Source organism: Lipophrys pholis (genome assembly GCF_963383615.2).
Source record: "Lipophrys pholis genome assembly, chromosome: 6".
Taxonomy (NCBI): Eukaryota; Metazoa; Chordata; class Actinopteri; order Blenniiformes; family Blenniidae; genus Lipophrys; species Lipophrys pholis.
In genome coordinates this window covers 27175725-27201576 of record NC_137629.1, presented here as the reverse complement: position 1 = coordinate 27201576, position 25852 = coordinate 27175725, and the positions used below count along the sequence as shown (strand labels likewise).

The 25852-nt window shown below is 39.6% G+C and overlaps 1 protein-coding gene across 1 annotated transcript in view; it reads left to right on the top strand.

Annotated features, from left to right (window-relative positions):
- pcdh11 (protocadherin 11) overlaps positions 1 to 25852 on the top strand; it is a 124901-nt gene that overhangs the window by 47399 nt on the left and 51650 nt on the right. Inside the window, exon 4 of the mRNA XM_080466032.1 lies at positions 3887 to 3946. Coding sequence (XP_080322158.1) covers positions 3887 to 3946 — 60 coding nt within the window. The remainder of the gene's footprint in view (positions 1 to 3886; positions 3947 to 25852) is intronic.

Sequence of the window (25852 nt, the reverse complement as noted above, 5' to 3'; positions counted from 1 at the left end):
ACAGACTGGATAAACATGCCAGGCTGGGAGGAAGATGGAAGGCAGTATGCTTATGTCTTGTCATCCTGTCTGTATGTTGATTCTGTGTTCCTCAGCTTGACTGACACAGCCTATCTAATAACATGGCAGGTAGACAGTATGAGAGCCTTGTAGGTTTCTACCCATTAAAATGATATTCAATCATTTTTTGATGGGCTTTTTTTTGCCTGAAACCACGCCTCATAATGATTCAAGGTTCGAGTGCCATTCACATTGAAATGCTGCGTTCCTTGAAGCCACATCAAAATAATTGTTTTGATATGTTCCGTTTCTGCCTTGGCAATGACATTAATAGGAGGTGATTGTACAATGAGGATGAAGCACATTTTTTGAGGTATGCTGACTAAATTTGAGCCACGGATCCCCTGGCTCACAATTATACGTTTCAGCCTGGGCATCACGGAAGAGGCAATGCTTTGCGATACAAGTGTTGCACATATTGCGTGTCCCTTTGATTGCATGTCCAAGTCAGCCACTAAATAATAATAATGCAGGAATTGAAACATTGCAAAATTGCCCCAGGCTGAGAAATTGCTAATGAACAGCAGTGGGGTGCAGTTCGGGTTGCAGTGGGAGATAAAGGAATCTGAAACCTCACTTCCTGTTTGAAAGGCAAATAATCTTTAGGGGGCTTTCTTTATACTCCAAACATCTGTGTCATTGCCTCAAAACCAGGAAGGCCCTAAATGTTCAGTGGGCGCCCGTGAAAAATAAGCAATGACATATAATTTAGGATAACATAAAAACTCACATCCACGTGAATGATAGTACTGGTGGAAATAAAGCACTAACCCATCTTCATCTGGTGTAGCACTTACATATGTAGAATGATAAGCCATGGAAGCGTGATCTCCTCCATCAAAATATTACAAATAAATATGTCTTAAGCTTGTTATATTCTCCTCTTTCACTGCCTGTCAAGAACTGTTCTCACAGTGCAGAAAACCAGCAAGCCAGGGGAAATCCACGGAGAGGGATAGAGACAGAAGGCAAGAAAAAGAGAATATATTTGGTGCTATGTGCAGCAGATCAAAAACATGGCAGTCACATGATCAAAGGCATTTGATAATCCTTGAACTACATTGCTCCTTTAATCCTAGTGAGGGAACTATATTTTATTGGGGGTGGAGGTGGTGGGTGGTGGTGGTGGTGGTTGTAAGTGGGTTGTGGAAACAATGTCAGGGTGGCACACAGAGCTGGAAGAGCAGCAACTAAATGGTAGAAATACAGTTCGCTAAATGTGGCACAGTCCGTTTGAGGGAGGCTGGGAGGAGGACAGTAAAAAGCCTCCTTGTGAGCACAGAAAATGGAGGTCTGATCTAATGGGACTGGAAACACAAATGTGCCACAAGTCCCCGTCCACTCACAACTCAATAGTACTCTTGTGTTTTTCTGAGTTTGTTGGGGAGGTTGCTTTGTAGAATGTGAATAGACTTGCTTTCGACTTCATCTGGCGCATAAAAACACAGCACAAGTTTGTCCTGATAATTCTTCCAAGCAATTTGGCTGGTTATATTTATACATATATGTGTGTTATAATAACACATTTTCAGACATGTGATTTATACTAAACAAAAAAACAAAAGGCAAAGCAGTAAATGATTATTTTTTTTTTTTACTAAATCAGCATGTCTCCGAGAAATCAGATAAAGAAACATCATGTTTCAGTTATCTTTCCATTTCCTCTGAAAATAATTTTTGTTACATATCATAGCATTGTGCTCCCTGGGTCTCATCAGATTACACCCACCACCCTGAGCACTCTGAAAAGACAAAAACATCAATATGCGGTGTAATCCAAAGCCTTCTGTTGCAAGCCTTGTCAATAGTATTTCTTTATCAGATGCAAAATGTCCCATGCTGAAGGTGAGTTGGATCATGACAGCTGGTCTTCTTTCACTGATTGAATTCCCACCAGAATACACCCGGTTCTGTCTTCTGCAAAAATGTGGCGATAAGCTGCGAGCTGTCACAAAAGCTGCGTGTTTTCCACCCGGATGAAGCACTAATGATTAATAATTACCTGTTGCATGTGTGCATTACGCTGTGACAAAAGGCCACAGCCTAAATGGAAAGTGGTGTTTTCCTCTAGTATAAGAATAAGAAGAGATTATGTTGAAATAAAAAGAAAAACAAAACGCGATGATTATTGCTTGATGTGTTTGTGTTAGTGTGTGGGTTTGTGCATATGTGCGAGAAGAAAAGAACAACATTCAATCTCCGGTATGATGGGCATCAAGCTTGAACAAGCTATTTTCTACAAATAAAACTAAAACACCAAGCATAGTTGTGAGAATGGCTTTTGCTTACATGCAATTCTAAACAGACAAGAGAAATCTAAACATCAAATTTCTGCTAATTAATTACTTTAGTTTTATATGATTTTGTGCTTTGATTTCACATTTGATCGGTTTTTCACTATTTCAGTGGTGTGAAGGTTTCAGATTGCACTTGAAATGTATTTTTTTCATTTTTATTGTTCTTCTTGGATACACCTTTAATGATTGCCCTGTGTAGAGTCGTTTGTGCACTGTAAAATGCTTCAGATAACAATGTCATTAATTCAGCGAGTAATAATTCAGTGAACTATATATATATATATTTTTTTTAAATAAGAATATCAAGAATATCTGATAAAGTGCAGGATTCACAGTTGTGATGTCTGTGTTTTGAATCAAGGTCATTTGGATTTCATCCGCGCTGGAAAAACCAGAGGAGCGGCTTCCATTTCCCGCTCCTATCCCCAAAGAAAATAATTCATGTTTATTTGTCACATCAATTAAGATATCATGGTTGTATTGCCTACTCAATCTGTAGGGAAAATTTTGTCTGCTAATTCCATCGTCTCAGCTAGACCCATTTATTCATTTATATTTCATGAGTCGGTGTTTATGCTACAGTGAAAGCCCCTCTCTCGCTCTCTCTCTCGCCCCCTCTCTCTCTCTCTCTCTCCCTCCTTGGCCAGAGAGGTGTCCTCCTCCTTCTACGTAGCAATGAAATATAGATGTTAGTAGTCTGGAGAGCCGAGAGTCTCATCTGTCCTGGTGATACCATAAGGCAGCCATTAATAGTGTCATGAAGCATCAGACATACCACAGGCACATAATTGGATATGAGGACAAAACTGAAAGCACCTGCTTGAAAATCAACAGGGCCTTCCCAGGAGGCTGGCCCTTGGTACATTCCCAGAGAAGTTTGCAGAGCCCATCCACCTCCCTGCTGGGTTTGCCTCAGCCATTGCTCTTTTCAATTCTCACTGAGGTCAGCTCAAGATGGCTTTGTGTTTTAGGTTTTTTTTTTTATGATGGCATTGTGAGTATGCAAATACTTTGGATCTTTGCATAATCACAAGCAGCGGGACCATCTGCTGTTGGCTTGTTGACTTACCTTGTGTCTGCTTTTAATGGTGTTTTCTTGTATCTGAGTGATGTATTGGTGTATTAACAACGTGATAATCATTTAACCTCAAAAAACACAACCAGGCGTGTATGCAAAAGTCTGAGCATATGTTTCTGACAAAGAAGGATTTATCATCTTTGTGGAGGGATGGAAAGAAGGGGAAACTGGAAAACAAAACAAAATGCATCACTATTCCCACACACACACGATGCTCGATAAGATGATGCTGTCAAGATAAAGATTTAAAATATTACTGTCAGCAAAAGCTGTGGTCTTGGATTAGCGGGTGGCAAAGGGTGGGAGTTGTGATTCACTTAACCCCGCTAAAATATATTGAAAAAATGCTAATAGCAAGGACCAGAAATAAGCTGTAACTTCTGTCACTGAAGATTTGTTGTGAGATGCCCTCTACAGAAAACATGTCCCCGATAATGTGTTTTTCTTGTAGAACCCGAGCCAGACGCCGGAGAAGTCTTTTAACTCACCGCCCCCCATTTGTCCTCATAAGGTAAGCTCCAGCTCGCTCTCAGGCAAAGGATAAACAACATTATGGGGAATAATTGCTGATACTTTTCCAAACGTAATGGATTTATCAGTTTGGGTTTGTGTGTCTATTTGCATTTTTCAGTTGTTGTGCATTAGTTCTATATCACACTCTGATCCCTCTCGCGTTTTCATGTACCTGATGATCGGTTCATCCCATCATTGCAGAGGTATTTGCCAAAGGACGTACCAATTAATTCTTCCGTTAGAGATTGTTAAGTAAAATGTTTTCATTTCAAATACAACGGTTCCACATCTTTTTGGCTCTTCATCTATGTACTCTGTTAATCATTGGAGATTTATCTGACATGAGGCGAGAAGGGCAGATTTATTCACTGCTAATTAGTCCTGTACATGCACAGTCAAAGTCTTCACTTCACTCTCAAGTCATCTCTGCACACTGACTGAAGTAACTCTCCCCTTTCAACCCCTACGCTGGTGCATTCCTCTTGCAAATGTGATAATGTGCTATGTAGTGAAATTCACACAATTTCAGTTCACTTAGCACCAAACGTGTCAAAAATGCCTCTGTCCTTTTCTGGATGAATGGTCGGTATGGTGGAGAGTGGCTTATTGCAAAAGTGGATCTTGGTAAAAAGCAGCCCAATGCATGCAAGCTGTCTGACAGCCTGTCATCAACTGTTCAAAGCCGAACACCGCTCCACATCCCTAATGCACAGCGAGCTGTCCAAAATGACTTTAGTGGCATTGAAATGTGCAGCCAGTGGTAGGACAGTAAATAATAACAAAATGTGATCCCCCTTCTGTTAGCTTGTCCATAGTAAAATTACAAGGACGGCAATCAGCCTTAGTTTCCATTTCTTCCAGGACATAAATACAGCTTTTTCTTCAATTCCCACCTGAGCTTTTCAGATTTAGAGTGTGCTTGATTAGAAAGTACAGTTTGTTGACAGTTTCCAGTAAAGGAAACTGGGCTGCTGCAGTATATTTAAGACGAGAGCCTCTGACTTTCCATAGGTCTCTTTCTATAGGCTTCTCTCTGAGGCCTGTTATGACTGCCTGTCATAGTTTTGTCTCATTAGTTTTTTTCTCTGACTTCCTCTCAGATTTTCACTCAGCTGATCAGGGCTGATGTAATGTGGGGAACACCGTGGGTTTGCAGGATAGTGTTATTCACGTTGTAGCTGTTAGCAGCGGAACATAATCTCCCTCTAGTCAGCTCACATTAGTCTCCATGATCCACACCAGCCCAATATGTGCAGCGAATGCAATGGGCCAGCTGGGGTAATTTAGTATGTCAGTCAGCTCAGGAGGCTGGTAAAATGAGTAAATGGCGGGATATGATTTATATGTAAAGAATATTCTGATTATAATGGCTCTCAGAATAGAATATCCTCTGTCTTTTTTAAAGTTCGCCTCATCTGCATTGTGTGCATCCCCCAGATAGATAGTGAAATGAACAGAGGGCTTTTAAACTGACTACTCTGTGATTATATTAAGAGTGTGAGAGTGTGAGAGCGAGGAAAGAGAGGGGAGGGAGGAGATCGGGTGCCCGAGCACTAAGTATATATAATTGCTTCTTGACACATTGGCCAAATTCTGCAGTGCCAGGATCTGAGCGAAGATGATTAACGGCTGTCCAAGTGGGTGGGCACTGCAGGTCGTTCAGGGCCTTTGGTTTCCATAGTGATCCTGGTCTAAAGGCCATATATTGCATAGTGAATATCCCAGAGGTCCACACATTGTTAAACTACAATTATAACTCACATCAAGAGCATTGTCTGTCCACCGCAAACCTTCATATTCATTTGCCAAAAAAATCTTGGAGCTTTTTCCTTTCCTACAGTTCCTTTTTTTTATCTTTTATTTTTTTCCTAAATGATCTTTTCTAGCTGGCACAAAGATAAAGAGTGAAAATCTTGCATTATGTGAATAATTGATGAGTGGGCTCACCTCAGAGCATCATTACAGTACGGCATTCGGGGTAAGAGGTGAGGGTAAGATCATATTTCTGACATTAGGCTTCAGGCGGTAGAAAATTGTGTCAGTTTTTCACGAGGTTTTTCATCTGAAACCACAGTATGAATAACAGTGTCTCATTACGGCACAACAGGATAAGAATAAACCGTGAACAGGGGTGCAGAAAGCCATGTTTCACTACAACAACTGTTGGAATACATTTGTAACACAGCTGGTAAACAGAGAGGTACTTTTGACAAAATGTATAGTACGCCGCTGCTTACGTGTTTCTTGTCATGTAATAAGACAGCGTTCTGGCTATTGTGGTTGCTTGCTTTTGTGTGTAAGAATGTGTGCACATGTGGTCATGAGCATGTATGTGTCAGTGCGAACAGTATAATCTAAATAGGTGACAGATGGAGAGGGCAAGAGATGGGGGTGGGGATCAAGCACCTCTGACACTACGGGGCCTGTACTGCACCTTGTTCCTGCCAGCTCTGAAATTACTATGGTAAACTAAAGCTGTGCAACTCCAGCATACCATTTCACAGTTTTATTTTTCACACATTTTACAGGTTTATATTCCACGGAAGAGTATCCCTCTCGCCAAGTGTCACATAACATTGTAGAAGTTGAGCGATGAACGTGCTCGGCACATTTTTGCTTCTGAAAGCACTTTGACTTGGATACAGAACAATTTTCATTGATGAAATATATGAAGCAACGGTGGAATATTGCACTGAGATAGAAGTTTGCAATTAGCTGAGTGAACACTATTTTGCATGAGTACAACCTAAGGTGGTCGCAAAAATCGCAATACATGAAAAATATATTTCGAATAAATGTACGATTTCTACGGGAGTTATTTATTTCATTCTTGTTGGTAGAGAGGACCCAAAATCATGAGCAGCTTTCCAAACCGAAAGGCCCGTTTTAATGTTAAACAGCGGAAAAACAAATGGCTTCCCACTAAAATGAGGAATATCCAAAGCCCAAATTAATTACCTGACCAAGAAGCGATAAAACAGATAGCCATGGTTGCAAAGATTAACTATACACCAGAGCAGCCTGGGAAAGGCATATATACTGTATGTGACATGAGGTGGTGAGCGAGGACCAAAAACAAACTGACCTGAACACAGACAGGGACTAAACTAAAGCAATACTGACAAGGAATGCACGGAAACATGAAAGAATATGCAAAATATAAATACCAACGCCATGACAATCCCTGCCAGTGAGTCTTCCTAAATCTAACACACCAGACCTTTGAGGGATCCTGTGTGCGGCACCAATTTCAAGCAGAGGAAAGGCCACTAAATAAGCACATCTTGATGATGATTCATTCTGTACAATAAAATGAAATCCCCCCCCGGCGTCCAAACATAAGGCTAGTCATGCAGCAATTAGGCTTAGTTATAGCCACGAAGCAGACTATGGGTGGCCACTGAGGCATCTTCCTGGACAAGCAGGTCCACACTCACGCCTTTGCACAGACCAACACATTCACTCACTCCACCCCTTTCTCTCACACACACACACACACACACACCCGTAGACACGCGCAATTCATTTGAAGTAAATGTGATCTCAGACGACAAGCAGCAACAACCCACGGCTCCATCAGAGTGCCTGGGGTTGCATTGGTGGCCGTCGTCACACAAATAATGCTTTGTGACTGAGAAAAGACAATCCAAAAGGTCATTTGTGACCTCTGGGACCAGAACTGTGCAGCATCTGTCACTAGCAAGCACCACATGTCTGTGTCAAATGGCAAAAGGTATGCGGTGCAGCGAGCCTGCCATGTAATAAGGGCAGTAGGGCTGTATCACCATTGTCACAGCTGCATTAACAGGCTTCTGCAGTATCCTGGCTTATCCAGGAACACGCAACACAGCTTTCTGTATACATGAATGGATGGGTAACCTCAAACTGGTCACAGCGCAGTGGCATTATGCAGACACTTTAAATATTTACACTTTCTTAAAGTCACACATGGAATGTCACATGAATTGAATAAATATGATACAGTACATATCTTGGTTCAGGCTGTTTGGTAAGAAAAATAAAGTGATATGAACAATCTACTCTTGAAAACAATCTTGTACTTTTAAATCTCCATTTCTTCAGTCACATTTCAAGACTTTGGATTCTTGCTTTCAGACGGGTAAAAGATGTTTGCGTTAGTACAGTTGTAGAACGATAATCAATTTTTAATATGCATCCTCATGCAGTCTTTATATTTGTTTATGAGGTTTAGGTGTTCCTTCTGGGAAGAGACATGATATATAAATTAAAAATAAAATTCATCTTTGTGTTTGATGTTGTCCCTCGTCACACGATTCTCACAACCGGAGAGAAAGGCATCAAAAAGTCTCAGGAAATTGAAAAAAACAACAACAAAAAAAAAGAATATATAATCCATGCTTCCCGCTCAGCTTACTAGCAGTGCTCGTATATCTGCTTCATACCACACCTTGTGAAACAAATCAATAATATTTCATTTCTCACCAAATTCATCTTTCCAATGGTTAAATCTAATCATCATAGACACATGGGCATGTTAGGATATTCTGACAGCAGTGGATTAGAAAAAAAAGAAAACAATGAGGTGACATGGGCTGTTCCATAAAATAATACTTGCGTGAAGAAACTGCATATCTCATAAATTTCATTCTGAATTCTCTCAAAGTGCAAATAAAGCAGAGTTCAGCAGTACATTTCCCACTTCTCCTGGTCTGTGCTCTCTCCTTCTCTCTTGCTGGCTGTCCTTTCCTCTGACTTGCCACCGCATAACTCCCCCCCACATCCAGCTAAACCAATCAGGGATTTGAGGGCCTCACCTCCAATCAATTACCACCCAAATCAGTGCAGAGGCCTTTGATATAGAATCATTTGTCAAATCAGTGCAGCTGGCTTGGGGCAGGTACCCCTGTGCCACAGGCCATATCCATGTGGAAATCTCTGCTCAGGGTGGGCTCTCCTGATGCTCCCCAACCTATTAATGGGAAGTCATTGTGTGCTCTAGGACTCCAGTCCAGCTGCCTGGTCCCCTAGATTGCTAATGTATAAGCATCTTAGCCTGACCGGCGGATTATACCAAACCCTAGAGTCAACCATGATTCTGGCTATTTTTAAGGCAGGCAAAATGTGGCTTCATAGATCCAACTCCAGGTGTTATATGGTTTTCACGAGTACCATAGGAAGAGTATCTGGACTGCGTTCATAAAATGGCCAAAACCTAAAATGTTTTAAAAACATCATAGGATATGAATCAAGTTTGATGAACAATTGAAGCTTTAATCAAAACAAAAAGACATTTACCGGTAATTTGTTATTGTGCTGTAGTTGCTAACATGTTCAATTGGTTTTGAAAATGAATAGATGTTTTATATTGTTTGATTATTTTTCAAGCAGTGAACAACACAGGTATGGAGTTGTAACTTAAGTTAAGGAGTTCCTCTCCGCAGCCGAACCGCCAACACTTTTCCCAGAGGAATAGTATAAGTAATTTTCTTCCAATTCTGATTAATGAAATGCCTCCGCAGTAATCTGAATAAGCACACATCCATTATAATAAATTTCCAATCTCAGGGAAGCGAACATATTAAATATAAAACTGGGTGTAGATAGGAGAATGACAGATGTAAAACAAATGAGATGAAATGCAAACAGTGTCAACTTGCACCATCCGCCACGAACGCAATGAAGCAAATTGGAAATCCAAGGGGAGATCTTGAACTTTTTGGGTCAATATTTGAATAACTTTCTTTGTAATTTTTCCAACTTCTCTGTTTGTTTGACCAATAAATTCTGAAATAACATATTCCGCCCATCACATCTTCCACCCGGTGTTGTTTTATCAAATTGGGGGGTCTGGCGTTGCTGCGGCTCATCCCAGCCGACTGTAGAAACACACTGAGCAGGTCACTAGTTCAGATAGAGTAAACACAGACAGACAATCACACACGGTCACGTTCAAACCCACAGGAAAATGTAGGGGGCCCCAATTAACCTCAAATGTGTTTGGACTGTGTGAGAACCCATGCACAGGGAGAACATGCAAACCACGCACAGAAAGCTCTCCAACGTCAATATCAGTGGAAAGCACTGACCGCTACACAACTCTACATCCCCATTGTACACGTGAACCAAACAAACATCATGCTTTATTACAATGTGGATCTTCTTGTTGTGAGGCAACTGCAGAGCCGGCAGAAGTCATCGCACTGTTTCATTTAACCCTTTACAGGATGGTCATTGAAAACAATGTGTGGCGTCGAAGGCAATTTCGAGGGCTGACTTTTTGCAACATTTTAAAGTTGGCATGAATTAACCAGGGTGATACGGTTTACAAATAAATCTGTCTTTTAGAATAATCGTTCAGAAATGTCACATTTTACAGTTCTACAAAACCTTGAAATGGCATATAATAGTCACCGAATGTCCGAAATGTCCTAAGTGTCCCATATTAAACCCTACATCGTAGTAGAATCAAAAAAAAAATGGAAAAATTTATTTTCAGAAAGAGATGTGTTTTAAAATTTTAAGTAAATCGTTATAACAAGGCTGTATGTTATAGGGGAGAAAAAGAAAAAAAAAACACTATCAGATTTGGAAGGACTTCTATATTTGAAATGGGAAAAAAAAGGTCTTGCCTTTCCGACATTATTTATGAAACTCCATTACAATGTCTTTGTCGTTACCTTCAGCTACTTTCACTGTAACTCTGAACCATCACTGTAGAGGTTATAGAAGGAATATTAGAGTTTTTAATAACAGCAGGGAAAGAAAACAGATATGTGAAAATGCAGCCATTGACAGTAAAAGCTAAGCTGCGAAAATATTTTGAAATAGTTGTCATATGTATGTCTACTGTCAATAAAAGTTATCCAATATGGAACGCTGAATAACAGAATAGCTATAGACTGTGTTCTCTTTCAAAGTTAAAACAGGTCCTGAAGCCAAACCCCATCGCAACAGAAGTCAGTGTGCCATTAATTAGTGAGATTTATTTATTGTTCACATCATTTTATGTCCACCTTTATACATCACGGCAGATTTAATGCCCCTGGGCATGAATCATACTATTTTTGATGAGGCTTTGTTGCTACCCTTCTTTATCACAATGGGCCATATAGCCACTCCAATTAAGGTGATTGCAATAGTTGACACAAATTAAACAAAACTCTACATTTGTGGAGGGCGCAATATAAAAGAAAAATTCCACAATTTTTTTATCCGGTTTTTTTTCCCCCCTGAACTGAAACATTAACATAACTGACTGGAAGTCATAGCACGTGCAAAGCCACTTGAAAGATCTTCACATCGTGACAGATGGTATTATAGTCAGGAATGTGCTCTCATCTGCTGACAAAAAAAGAAAAAAAAAAAAGAAAAAAGAGCATGCAAAACAGTTTCCGACGTTTAAATGCAAGTGAGGGGGACTATTTTGCACTCCAGTCAGGATTATTGCAGTGCAGGAAGAGAAAAAAACAAAATGGCCTCATTTACAGATGCTCCAATAATCACTTTTACAACTTGATTGAAGAACTACGACTACACCTACGAATGTGATCTTAAACATTTGCAGCTTCTTAAGTAATATGCACTACTATGTAATTAAACAACTCCATTTTTAGCATCACAGTCACACGCACACGAACAAACAATTGTGGAGTCACCTCAAACCCCTGTTTTGGGATTGTGATCTCCCATTGCGGAGAATACCCACACATGTGCAGGGAGAACATGAAAACGTCACACAACTACGGATATTCAAGCTGTGGAGTAAAGTGGTACGGAAAATATATATATATACAAAAGACTAGAGAAACATATCGTACTTGAAAATACCTGAACCATTCCTGTATGTCTGCAATTACTAAAGAGTATTTGTTCTCACAAGCAGTTTGATGCCATTTATTAATGCTTTTCCTGTTGGACACTGTCCACCCAGACTCACTTCATGGTGTTCTTTACGCTATCTGGGCTCCACTTAAACAGCAGTTCCCATGAATAATCCTTCCGCGCAATCAGAACCACTTACTCATTAATGCATCTGTGCATGGATAGAAAATGTTATGTGGCTTCATTATTTTTGGAACAGCCATTGCACCTCACGTTATTGGTTTTATATCTGCCTCCCACTTCCTATTCCTTTCCATTGATATGAAAAGTGTCAATCTCATTTTTTTTTTCTTTTTTTAATCTATTCATGCTGTTCCGTACTGTGCCACATTTCAAACACTGAGAACGCTGCTTTACTCGCACGCTTTAAATGGACTCAGAAATATGAATGATATCACTTTTGTTGCAGCAATCTGAACCAATCAAACATTTGCAGGGATGGTCACAGATGTAATCACTGGTGCATCTGGATGCAATGTCTCTTATCACAAACCTATTTTGCTTTATTCCGCAATTAGTCCGAGATGATGCAATTTTTAATCATTTAACAGTTTAGTGGTATTGCACAAGGGTGTGCTAAGTTTAGTGGTGTTTTCTAACAGCAAATCTAAAGCAACAACCTGGCCAAAATGTTGTCACGTAATTGTTTGCCATTAGATGGAAAACTGTGTAGTTAGATTTTCATGTTTAATGACTTAAGCAAAGCCTTTGAGGCTTCATTAGTTTCCACAATGGTGCAAACTAGATTGTCTGGGTAATAGATCGCAAAAGTTAAAGCAAACAGAACTTGTGTCCTCAGGTAATCGGGTTTGTCAAAGCTGGAATTAAATAATAAATACCCAAGAAAGAAAAAAAAAAAAAAAACAGAAATAAATGTATAAGCAGAAATCCCTCAAACTGTAATATGTTTAATTTATCGATGAGGCATTAATCAAAAAAAAAAAATGGCTCAAAATTCACGGTTATGGTCCAAGTTAAAAAAAAAAAAAAAAAAAAAAAAAAGCAGGTTGTTTTAATGATTTTATTCATGAGCAAAGTATTATTCAAAGCCTTCATGATTCAGTGATGTATCCTGGTCTCTTATTTTTTTTTCACCCTACCATTATAAATCAGTGCAGTGTGATGACATGGATGCCAGCCCTCGGTTCTTTGTGGAGGACAAGACAAGTTCTCTGTAGTGTTTGCTGTACTCGTATCTTTTCAGAATACGTCCGCAGATCAACACGGCACGACTGCGTCTCCGGCACAAAGAATGTAGATTGCTGAAATTAGAAATTAAAAATGAGTGCTTAGGAGCCCATGATCGCAGTGCTAAATGATCTCAGTGACCATTTTGAGTTTCGGCAGACACATTATACTCGACACATAATACTCAGCAGTTAATATAATCACCAGCAAGCTGCATTCACAGATAGCATAGTGGGTGCATTGTCTATTCTTCAGTCTCACATTTTATAGTCATCATACAAGCAACACTGGTTGTAGGTGTTAATCAAGCTGCATTTGTAATTCACGCCAATATGTCGGGCATTTTTCTTGCATGCCATTTCGTTATTGTTCTACGCAGTGAAAAGGTTATCGTGATTTGCACATAACTAGTACATGCCCACACATTGATTGAAATCACACATGACAGATGTCAAAGTTGAGAAAGTGCCATTTTTTACCATCCTGTAGTATCTTTTAATAACTGTCTGTAAACTTCAGGGAGGTGAGGACACCAGCAGTTGGGAGTTTTGAGAGAGAAATATTCCTTAACAGTGTCTGACCTTTGCTGGAATTTTTATTTATTTATTAATTTTTTTTGCTTGACAAAGCACTGAATGTTTTCTATGGGTTAAAGTTGTAGATGTGGATTCTTAACGCTGCGGTGATTGATGCCGTATGTAGCACAGCATTGTCAGGCTGAAATAAGCAAGACCTGTCCTGAAGGAGACGTCCGGATGAGCCTGTTTGACTTTTCAGCATCGACTGTGCTTTTCCAGATACGTAAGCTACATCTCCGTTCACATTTTACAAAAATTATTTCTAATTTTGAATCATCCGACCACTGAACTTTCTTGCATTTAGCCTCAAACCATTTCAAAGTTTGGCCGAGAGAAGACAGCAGGATTTTCTGCTCAAAAACAAACCTTTACCAGAGGTGTTGCTGCTATAACATTCAAAATCAGCTAATATTTTACATTAATTGATAATCTTGGTTTCTACATCTGATATGTTGTTAGTATCCTATTGGAAATAAATTGTGAGATTTGTAAATCACTGCATCCTACTCATATTTACATTTAACATCCAACTTTTTCAGTTATTCCCCGGTACTTCAGACGAAGAGAAAAGTGACCCAATACAGTAGATAGAGGGCATTACAACTCGGAGATGATTGGAAGTGTGCAAACTCTGTAGGCTAGAACAAGCTGCATCGCTCAGGATATGTTACTCACCCTCTGCATATTTCACACAGGCATAGTCTTTAGAGATGCAAGTCATACTGAGAGAATTTGACTCTGCATGCTAAAAAGGCATATATACAGGAGTAAAAACATAACCAGCAGATGACCTTATTACACTCAGTATGTACCATGCAGTAGCAATATTGCCTTTATTTGTCATTATTACCACCCGCTATTACTGTGAGTGGGTGGAATATCAATTTGACAAAGGGGTCCTCTGACTAAATGTTAAGGAGCACCCCCTGTCATCTGAGACACATCCCTACTGTTTTGAGTGGGCAGATATGGCGGTGTTTTACTACTTATGGATATTAAATGGAGGAGCACAGATCGAGTCTTGCTGTAATAAGGCATTTACCAATGCAGAGTAACACTGTGCGCCGCGAGAACATATGTTAATGCTCTTGGCTGTGGCCAGAGAAACAGCGAGAGGTGTGGAAAAAAAAGCGCATGGGACTGGCCTCCTGGAGCACACATTTGCCTTTTACAATGATATTAATATGGCCGGTGCTCAGTGGTGGAAGAGGATGAAAATCACCCTGGCAGCGGGGAGAAGTTTGTTTTGGTGATGGTGATGGACCCCGATTGAGTCAGCCAGACTAGGGAGGAGAGACAGCTCTGTGCTCGGCAGCTCTTGACTCGCGTCGGTGGCACCCTTCTAAGTGTCTGCTCCGCCAAACAAAAAAACTGACATCAACATATTTGAGGAAGCTATGCATGGAGCAAATGGGGATATGACTTTGAACCTTGTCTCTGTTTTATCAAGACTGTGCTGCCAGCGCCGTGAGAAGGATTGCCGGTGTTCCCTCTCAAGTATTGACAGTGTATGGAGAAGGTAGAAGGCAGAAAAGAAAGAAAAAAAAAAACCGCTGAACTTGATAAAGTATTTACGATGTCAAGGGATACTTGACTTCTAAAAACTGAAAGAAAAAAGAAATATGGTAGGAGAGGCAGTGGTGTTTAACAACTAAAAATTATAATGGTGGTTTATTTGCGTTTAATGTTGCTGTAGATTAGCTTAAAAACAATAATGAACTTGGCATTGGTTGAAAACACTTGCCATGCAAAATAGTTTAGTATTGAGCTTTATGGGTGTGAGGGGAAAAACAGGCTTTATTCCTCCAGTAATGTTTTTGATAGTGTTGATCTACATCTTTTTAAGTGATATTTGGACTAATGTCTGTAGTTGAATGGTTTCCAGTTGAGTCACATGTTGCTCGTTAACCTTGGGTGCCATTATGTAGTCCAGTCTTAAAGACTTCTTCTGTTGAGGAAGTGGATGTGGATAGTTAATAACACAGATGGTGGAAGCACTTTTATTACTCTCGATTAAAGCCGCTAGTTTTCCTTTAAGATGTTGATATTTAATGGAGAAAATGGAATACAAATCACTATGTATATCTTTGTCAGTCATCGTTATTTGATACATTTCATTGTATTGTTCACTCAGTGCTATAGTATTGTGACATGTGGTGATGGATTCTACTGTAACGCCAGTGCAGCGGTTGTTTTATACCCCAAAACTTTAGCAATACATTATCCTTACCAAGGGCAATAGTTACTATTTTAACCAAAATGGACAAAGTAATACATGTGTGGCCATACAGGACTCTGTGATGGACAGCCTTTGTTTGTGAATTGATGGGTAGCCGCACTGGATTTTACTGTAATAATGCTGCAATTTCTCTTTTTCTAACACAGTTGTGTTCCTTAAAAAAATGTTTATTGAGCTGCCTGTTCTTTAGCTTTTATTACTATTTGACTGGAAGAAGTAAACACATTGCCTCAGCTTTTATGACCTGTACTATTTCAAGCTGTTTTCTTGGTGGTAAAAGAAAATTATGACAAAGAATCACAAAGGACAAAAAAAAAAAAAAAAAACTCATTTACAATATAAAAAAGAAAATACAAAAAAAAAAAAAAAAACCTTCTGACATTCACACTCTTTCTCACTTGACAGTAATGCTCAGCACTTGGAAAAGGCATTTATGAGGTGTGAAAAATACAATCAGGACTCTTGTATTGGAGTTAAAATGACATCAATGATCGCTGCGCCAGCGTTTTTTAAGGTTATTGAGAACTAATATTGGGCTTATTTGTATTTGAGAATAAAAATGTTTAGGTTGTCATTGAAAAATGGTCACCATGATGTAATAATAAAAGGCCTATTTATATATAAAACTGGGAATTGACTGGAAGTTTGCCCTCAGTCGACCAGACAGCGATATATTCATATGTTACTGTTGTGATTTAGTCTGCAGGTAAGAGCAAGGTTTCTTTTACTAGCAATAAGTGGATTTCTACTACAAATAACACAGTTATCATGATGCTAAATTTGATCTCTTGAGACAGGAATGGATTCCTGTGTAGTGATCAGATTACATGTAACTTGTATCGCAGCAGATGAAGTCTTTGTGAAACGGGACCTGTCAACATTTCATCCGATACGATACTATTATTCTTAGAGACATTAGTAACGTGCTACCACTCCTTGTTCTTGGGTTCTTTTTGAAATTATTAACAAGGCCACAGTCCTCTGAATTAATGTTTCACAAGCTTCTTTGTCAAATCCCATGCGCCTGTGGTAATAAGTGAAGATTGAGCGTGAGGCCACATGACATCTGCTGAATGGCCTTACAGCGAACCATTTGGCTTTCAACTGTGTTCAAATTAAAGACAGTGGCAACTCGCACTTTCGAGGAGATCAGTTCCATAAACGTTGCAGGGATCATTAATCAGTCGCATCACTGCTCTTCATGTTTGCCACTGACAATGATTCAGGCTCATTGCTGCAAACACGGGCTTTAAAATTCAGCGTGTCGCTGCACATCACAATCTATGGACAATGAAGCCGCCAATCTCAATGAAGACAACTGTCAAGCGTTTCAGTGGGAGCGAGATCAAACAGATGAATGATTCACAGAAGGCTGAGTCTCGATGAAATAAAGTTTTGACACATCAGTAGGGCTTTCCACCGTGTCATCCATGTTTTTTTCACCGACAGCACACTTAGTGACCACTTTGTTGGATGCACTTTCCTATTAATGCAAATTCGTCCCAGAGACAGTGAGTCGAGCCTTTGTGACTCATCGTACAAGCAGACAGGTTGCAGAAATGCAGCTGCTGGCCAGCTACATATGTAGGCAGCACACGTGTGTCACCAGTATTTACAGTGTGTTTAACTTCAGTCCCGTCAAAAACTGCACCTGCTTTGTCATTATGAGTATTTCTTTTTTTTTTTCTTTTTTGAATTGATGCAGATTGTCCTTGACATATTGCATATTTTCTTACGTCACAAATGTGGAAATCTGGATAGCAAGTGCATATGTGAAAGGAGATGAGATGCTCGGGCTCTGATTTGCACATAACATATTATTGCAGCAGCATTCAGAAGAGATGCAATCAATGTGACTGAAACTCTAAACAGCATACAAAAGTTTAACTATCTTACAAATCCCTGTAAGATAAAGGTCATGTACCCATTTGTAGCAACCCATGCAGCAATTTCCAAAAATCTATGATTATTAGCATAACAGATGATTACAGGATGATCATTTTGATAACATTTACACCAGACTTTATAAATACTGTATTATAAAATCTATTTAAGGTGATACATTCAGACATGTTGTTCTACTGTATTTAAATTACAGTGTTGGAGTGAGTCATTTTCAATAAATTTCTAGATGTAATTTTGATATACCCTACTGGTAGAAGTGCTCTGCCACAACTTAATCTGACAAAGAGGATGAAAAGACATACTGGACAGTTGTCCACCTCACGCTATTGTCATTCGGCTGTAGTGTTCAGGTAATAGTAAGAGGTAACGTTCTTAGTTCGATTATGTCCAGTAGTCTTAAAGCCACAGTCCACATAATATAGAATAGAATAGAATAGAATAAAATAGAATAGAATAGAAATACTTTATCATCCCCAGAGAGAAATTCTTGAATCAAAATACTTGCCAACGTGGCATCCCAATAAAATGTGTTCACATTCACCCACATTTATTCTGCATGTGTGTGTGTGTGTGTGTGTTGGGGGTGGAGGGGGTGTATTACTGTGTGTTACCTACTGAAATATCACAACCTTTCAATGCCAGACTGAACCATAACCTTTTCTTAATCTCATTAAGTAGTTCTGATGCCATTTCTAAACAATTCCCACGGCATCTAGTGCATATCTCTGAGAAGGCAAAGGGCTTCAACACCTTGGGAATGACAACCTACTTCTAAGCTGTATCGGAAATATACAAAAAGAAAATGAGGGCGAGAATATTTTTTGCCATTTAGCTCAGTTGCTTATTTGATGCCAAATACCTCTCAGCAAAACATGGTGCATAATTTGGGTGCACAAAACAAAACGGTTAAGGGTCTAGTGTCTCCAGAACCATACCTGCAGCCTGTCTGTTCGTATGGTTAATGTCTGCAACAGCAGCATCTCAGCCAAGTGGAAAATCTTAATTTCCTCCTGTCCACAGTGCTGTATTCATAATGCAAAGATTGTCACTTGTAAAGGTCTGGGTGTTGTCATGCATAAGTGCGATCATCATCACGCATTGTGACAGCTACAGCTGACATGCTATCACAAACAAGACAAGAATTAAGTCATGTCAAGGTAGAGTAGGTGGAATGTGTTAATCAGAATGAATCAGTGGCGCATCCCCTCGCATACATGCTTCCAGTTAGCAGATGACTGGCTGTCTGCCAGTTCTTGATTTTACAAAGAAAACAATAAGTATGACTGTAACAGCCCACAGATGTTGTTGCTTTACTCGCACCAAATGCAAATTTAACAGCCAATGGCAGGTGGAGACACATGGCTACTGTTTTGGGATTGACTATGAAACTATCTTCCTGCAACAGGTTCCAGCCAAAATAATAGGAATATGTGTAAATGGACATTGCTTCAGCTTACCACAGCAGCAACAATTGTTTTTGGTTGCTATACCTTAGAGTGCTGTCCTAAATACGACAAATATTGTATGGGTGTGATAAACCCAGAGCAAAATGCCTGCATGTTTTAACATTAACCAAGGTGAACATGTTGTGGGTGGAACACTGACTGTTGGTGGTAAGACAGGACAATGTGTTTATTTCTGAACTGCAATGAATACTTGATATTGCAGGAAACAAATGGAAGCCTGAGAGTAGAAAAATGCCTTGTGTCTGCCAGTGCCTGGGATATTTATGATGGACCTGCCTCTATAAATACAGCTAACATTATTGCTGACCAGGTGTAACCCTTCGTTCAGTTTTTTTTTTTTTTTTTTTAAAGGGGAGTTTTCTCGCAAGATAATGTGTCATTGTCTCGAGGTGGTTCCAGGAAATTACTTTACTTTACTCCAGTGGTCTGTACAGTCCCCAGATCACAGTCTAATAAAACACTTCGGCGTTGAGGTGAAGTGGGATGTTGTGCCACTGGAAAAAAAACCTGTAAAAACTCTGCTGTCAAGTTGGTCCAGATCAAAATCCCAACATAACATCTGTTGCACTATGTTTGTTTTAATGCTTTAAAAAAAAAAAAAACAGGGACTGGTCAAAGAAGGCTCCCACATGTATTAGGTGTACCTGATATAAAGTCAATGGATGTATTTACAATACTGGTAAAGGACTGCTCCTCACGTAGAGACCTCCGGCTGAAATATTCATCCCCATCCTTGGCTTCTTAGGATAGACACCATGACATCCAAAATTTGCATAGTAGTAAAGATCAATGTAGCTCTTGGAGGTTGGTGTGACACATATTCAAAACAGCTCCCCCCTTTTTATTTTATTCCCCCCCCCCCCCAAGTGCAGTTTGGAGCAAAAGTGGGTGAGCAGGCAGTGAGTGATGTGGGTAAAGAAAGCCAGACACTTCCTCCTCAGCCGTAGTCGACCTCAAAGAGCATTTTGTCATGTATCTTCACTTGGTAAAGTACCTGCAACCCTCCTCACATCACGACTGAATCAAGGTCTGTTTCACACTATTTGATGCTGTTTGATGTCACTTGAGATGTAAGAAAAGTAATGGCAGTTTAAAAAATAAATCATAAAAAAAAATATATATATATATATATATATATATATATATATATAGTGATTAATCAAATTAAACATTTTAGCACAATTAGCCCATTTGCAGTGCAGAATGACTTTAAATCCATGATACGTCTCTGGCATTGCGTTTCAAGCAGTTTGTCCAAGTAGACTTAGTGCAGATCATGCGCAACTGGATAATAAAGATGGTAAACAGCTCATTGGCCCTCTCGATGGAGAATCTGAGTACAAAAACCAAAGATGGAACAGTCGCCCGACATAAAGTATTATTTTCCCTTCACCGAAGCACTTCCAGCGTAAAATACCATATTAGCGTAACGTGTATGTTAGTCTGGGATCTTGCTGGCTGTTCTCAACATCGGCTCTCTTCTCGGACAATGTCAAGGAGTTCGTCTCAATAGCTGGCTGAAGAAGGGCCACATTAATGTGGATAAATGTTTGTTTTGGATAAAAGATAAGTTTGTTGTTAGCATGAACCGTTAAGAAAGAAAATATATATAGTTTCCTTTCTTTGTTCCTTTTTCTTTCTTTCTTCACACATGACTGATTTTTTGGGAAGAGATAATTGTCAAGTTCGATGTCGCTGCGTTATGAAGGATGTCCTTCAAGCTGCACCTGATTTCAAGGGACAGCTTGACAAAACTCACTTTGAATTTGGTTGAAAGGGTGTCTAATTGAATTTTGATACGTAATTAAATCAAGCAATAAATCAGACCAGATCCCACTGCAGCCGACAATTCAACACTCCTGAGCACCACAAGCTAATTATGATGAAGTTATTATCTCAGCCAAAGGGAGTTCTCCGAATGGCTCCTCCTGCATCATGGAAAATCTTTTCAACAAGAATGTACTCAACCTTGAGAAAAGGGCATCTCTCATTTGATGGATCCAAAAGATCCTATAAATGTCACTTGCTGGGTGGGTAATGTATCCGTCTTGAAACACTGTCCCACTTTAAAGCAGGTTATTACTGAAAGCACTCACCGTAGTGAAAGGTTTTCGACTCACTTGTACGTATAAACACATTTGGGAACCTTCGCGCGTGCCGCCCCCCTCCGCCCCACCTGAATGCGTGTTGTAAGTCCATAACCCCAGCTGGTGGTAATTTCTGTCAATAATCCCTCAATGTGTAGGAAGTGACTATATTGATTTAACATGGATTCATACCATCATCCTCATCATCTGGTTTCCGGCCTCATATGGTTAATCAATTGGATCCCCTGCGATTTAACTATGCTTTAGATGCCATGCACTGCGCATGTAATCTAGTGACATAAGGTATTAAATGAAGTCTAATTATAACTTTGCGGCGATGTGTCATATTATACTCTTTTAATACCTTCCCTAAGAAGACAAATTGGTGTGTCAGTAGAGCAGGGTGGCGCATTTTAATTCAGTGTGAAACAAAATTTAAAAGATCGTCGAGGATGTCACATGACACTCGTATAAATAAATGTGCATATATGAATAAAATGTGTTTTAATGATCATTCTGCTTGAATCTGAGGACACCTTTTACAAATACCTCAAGAATTTGGGGGAGGGGGGGGGGAAGCATAATTTAGCAACTCCCTCAACAGCCATGCTAGCTCATACGGTTTTCATAAATGAATCCGCTGCAACAATTAATGGAGTAGCCTCTTTTTGCATAATTTGATGAGCAAAGAGAACATTGATGAACTTTTTTAATTATTATGCCGCTTGGGATTGTGACACAAACGCCAAAGAAAGGGAGGGAGGACACCGTGAACAGCTGCTCGGCTTATTTTTTCTTTCTCTCGCCCTTCTTCTGCCTACATCCCCTTTTTTAATTCACCCAATTTGTTGGTCCAAATGAAACAGCAAAAGGTTAGAGTGTGGAGTAATTAACAGCAGTGCGCCTAATGAAATGAGGAGGGGCTGGTACACTGGGAAGATCAATACCTCACTAAGAGTGGAGCGAGAAGGGGGATTGTCCAGGGGAAAACACACATAAACATACCACTTAATAATAATAATAAGAAGAAGAAGCTGATGAAAAGGCAACATGATGTCGATGTGTAAACCACAACCGGTTTGAACACGCAGTCACATCGTTGCCGTTTCGTAATTGCGTTAAAGGAAAGTTGCTACTTGTGCACACTCAAGAAATTTACGGGATTTACACCACTCTCTGTGGTTTGCTGAGAGGGTTTCCCTTTATTGAATGTCAATAAGTACATCAATACACTTTGGACAACTGAACACCAATGCAGAGGTAAATGGGTATTCTATTTATCCAAGACTACACTTAAGTATATTGAAGACTTTATTAGCTCCTTTTGATGAGGAGGTGTTTTGTTTTCTAACAGTTTTATCACACTGCCCAAGACAAGCTGCCTTCACCAGAAATATATATGGGCGACGTAAACTTGAACTCCGCTCGTTGTTTCTTGGCTGAGGCATGAACGTCTCTTGTGTACGCACACATGAGCAGATGGCACCACACATCGCAAGTTTTCCACCGTGAGTATCTGTATTATGCCCGCATATGTCTGCACGTGTGTGTTTGTGCTGCGGCGGCAAGGCGGTTGTCGATTTGTTTTTGCCCCCTATTGATGAATTCAGACACGTGTCTCACACGCGGGGGAGAGCGCTTGATAGAAGGCCACATGCTCATCCCTGAACATCTCCAAACAGCTTAAGTAGTAGTTTGGGTCAGTTCCCTGGCATTTTTTGAGACTGCAGTCCTGCCAAGTCCTTCTTGATCATTATATTCACAGACTTTATGCAGGACGATGAGCTGAGCTGCAGCAGACTGTTCTGCCAATGAACCCTGACTGGAAGTCAAAACAAATGGCAAATATGCAACAGCAATTCTGACAAGTTAGGACACTATGGTCAGCGAGGATGTCGGCTGCCTCTCTGCCTTGCTCTGTGCCTTTTCCCACCTCCAAAGGTATTTACACTATGAAATAAAGCGTTATGTGGGAGGCTGTAGAGATGGGAGCAGCAGATCTCATTAGTGTTAAACTATTAGAAGCATGAGGACCCCGGGGATGAGGGGCTTTAAGGCTTTCAGTGTAGCCTGAAGTTATCAGATCATATACCCTTTAAAACAATTTTCACAAATTGAAGTAAGACAGCTTGTTGCTACATTTTATTTATTTATTTTGTTTACTTTGAAGGTCTGGCTAATGGAGCCTTACTGGGAGCTTGTTTGGGTCACAACTGAGCTGGGACCTTTGTGTCATCTCGCTAAACAGTAGAAGAAAAAAAGATTGCAATAACAAGGTGCTGGAATTTAAGAGACTGATTTGATTAGTAGAACTGCGTGTTGAACAATCCTCGTCTGTGGAAACACCAACTCTGGTTAGTTTCATACTTTGGCACAAACGATTTGTTTTGATGTATATTGAATTGTTATATTCATAACTTTATGTGGATTTGTATAAGGATCATTATCCAGTGTCTTCTCATTACATAAGAACCATACATAATTGTTCCTCTCTCCCTGAAAAAGCCTTGGCACAATAAACATGTATTTATGTTTAGTCTGAGCTCCACTGGTTTTAGTCATGACTGTGGGAGTCATTTATGAAGTAAGGTGCCAAAGTAGGATGAACGTTTAAGGGTGTTGTTGACATTTGTTTGGATGTTTGGTCCAGTTAAAATGAACACCAGTGCAACTGTTGGACTAGCGTAGTTCAGTTCTTAGGTTGAAGTGTGAGCACGACCACCTTGGTGGGCACTGAAGTCTGCGTTCTCGATCCACTTGCAAACATACTCTGGTAGATTCAGCCGAATGCAGCATGGATCAATAAGTTATTAACGGACCAAACATAGTACACGGTGTAATGTTTGTCGTAACTGACGTGCAGAAAGGTGTCAATCAGAGTTTTGATGCCTTTGACCATTCAATGGGTTGTAGATGAGTTTCTAACAGTTAAATTCAGCACAGCACACTGCGTTGTTGTAATTACATCCTCAAATAAAGGTCAAAGCAGCGGTTTTAGTTTGGCTTTTGTTGTATTTAACACTGTGAAGAAGTGAAGTATTTTCCCCCCTCACAGGCCAAAAAACGTGAGTTTAATTGGTGGCCATAAATTGCCTGTGGGTGTGAGTGCGTGCGGTTGTCTCTTCCTCTGTTTGTCCTGTGAGGGACTGCCTTCACCCATGGTCAGCTTTGGAATGACTATAGCCTCCTGTGACCCTGAACTGTCAAAAGCGGTATCTAAGACGGGTGAGGAGTGAACTTGACGCAAGTGTTTACTTTTTCTCCTTTTCAAATTTGGTGTGGACCACAGAATCACACAAACACTGTCTAACTCCACAAATATATATGTAGGTAGTTAGGACAAAGAAAAGCACCTCAAGGCCAAATGTTTCTGTCCTCTTATGAATGAAAAGTAATCGCCAAACTTTGTCAAATGATGTGATTTCTGTAAGTCAGTATTTATTAACAGTCAGTGTAAAACTCACCTTTACACCCGTCATTGTTATCAAATGAAAAAGGCATTCATTTTGTTGTTTAAATGTATCAGCAGTACACATCGACTGTAATGAGTTGTGACCTTTAACTTAGTATAGAGGTAAACATAAGTGTTTTGTGTTAAATAAACAGCTCCAAAGACATCGAGTTGAATGAGTGCGTTACAGCTTAACGCAAGAAATTCTACACAGTTTAATAAAATCCTAACTGCTACTTCTATGTTAAAGGAGTCTGTCGTAAAGATTCCTTCGTTGAGACATGGTGTGGACTGTATGTTTTCAGTGTTATTGATAAAAATAAATCTAAAGCAACACTACAATGTTTAATAATTTGGATGCAAAATTCTCGGCCCCCTCTATGAAGACCAGTTAGTCAGCTTCTATATGGGCTACTGTCTGTTACTATCTTTTATTGTAAATATTGATTTTATAAAATGAATCATTTTACTTTATGTCCACTATCAAACTATGACTCCAGTGATGTTTTAGGTGTTTACTCAAACTGGATTACATCTTCTCCTCCATGTTGCATGTGTGAATAATATTTTCATTACTGTGGAGTGAATTGCTTATATCTATTATAAAGTGTATACGCTTACACAAAGACATTGTAGTTTCTCCTTTTACCATGATCAGCTCAGACTTGATTCACTAGGCCTTGTTCACATGAGAACAATGTGCTGGAAATGGTATCATTTCGGTCTATGCATCTCAAAGTAAACTGAACCAGTTGACCTGACGATTCAATTTGCATTGAGAAGTGATGTTTCCATATTCGTTTCAATGCTTCCAAACGTACAGCAAATAAATAAGACATTGGCGAAAAAAAGAAGACGCAATATGAAATCTGGAGGACAGAATGAGCAAAAGAAGAGATTCAAATATGATTCCAAGGACAAAGAAAACAGAAAATACCCTATAATAAAGTTTGCAAACAAAAGTCTTGGAGGCCAGCAAAGGAAATACCTCTAACAACAATGACAGCATATGAAGGCTGGGCTGAGTGGCATCTGCTTTTCAAACACAATAAAACAGCACTAATAACACAAATATTTTCAGACATAGTTAATGGCATTGTGTGCTGTACATTATTCTATTAGCATCA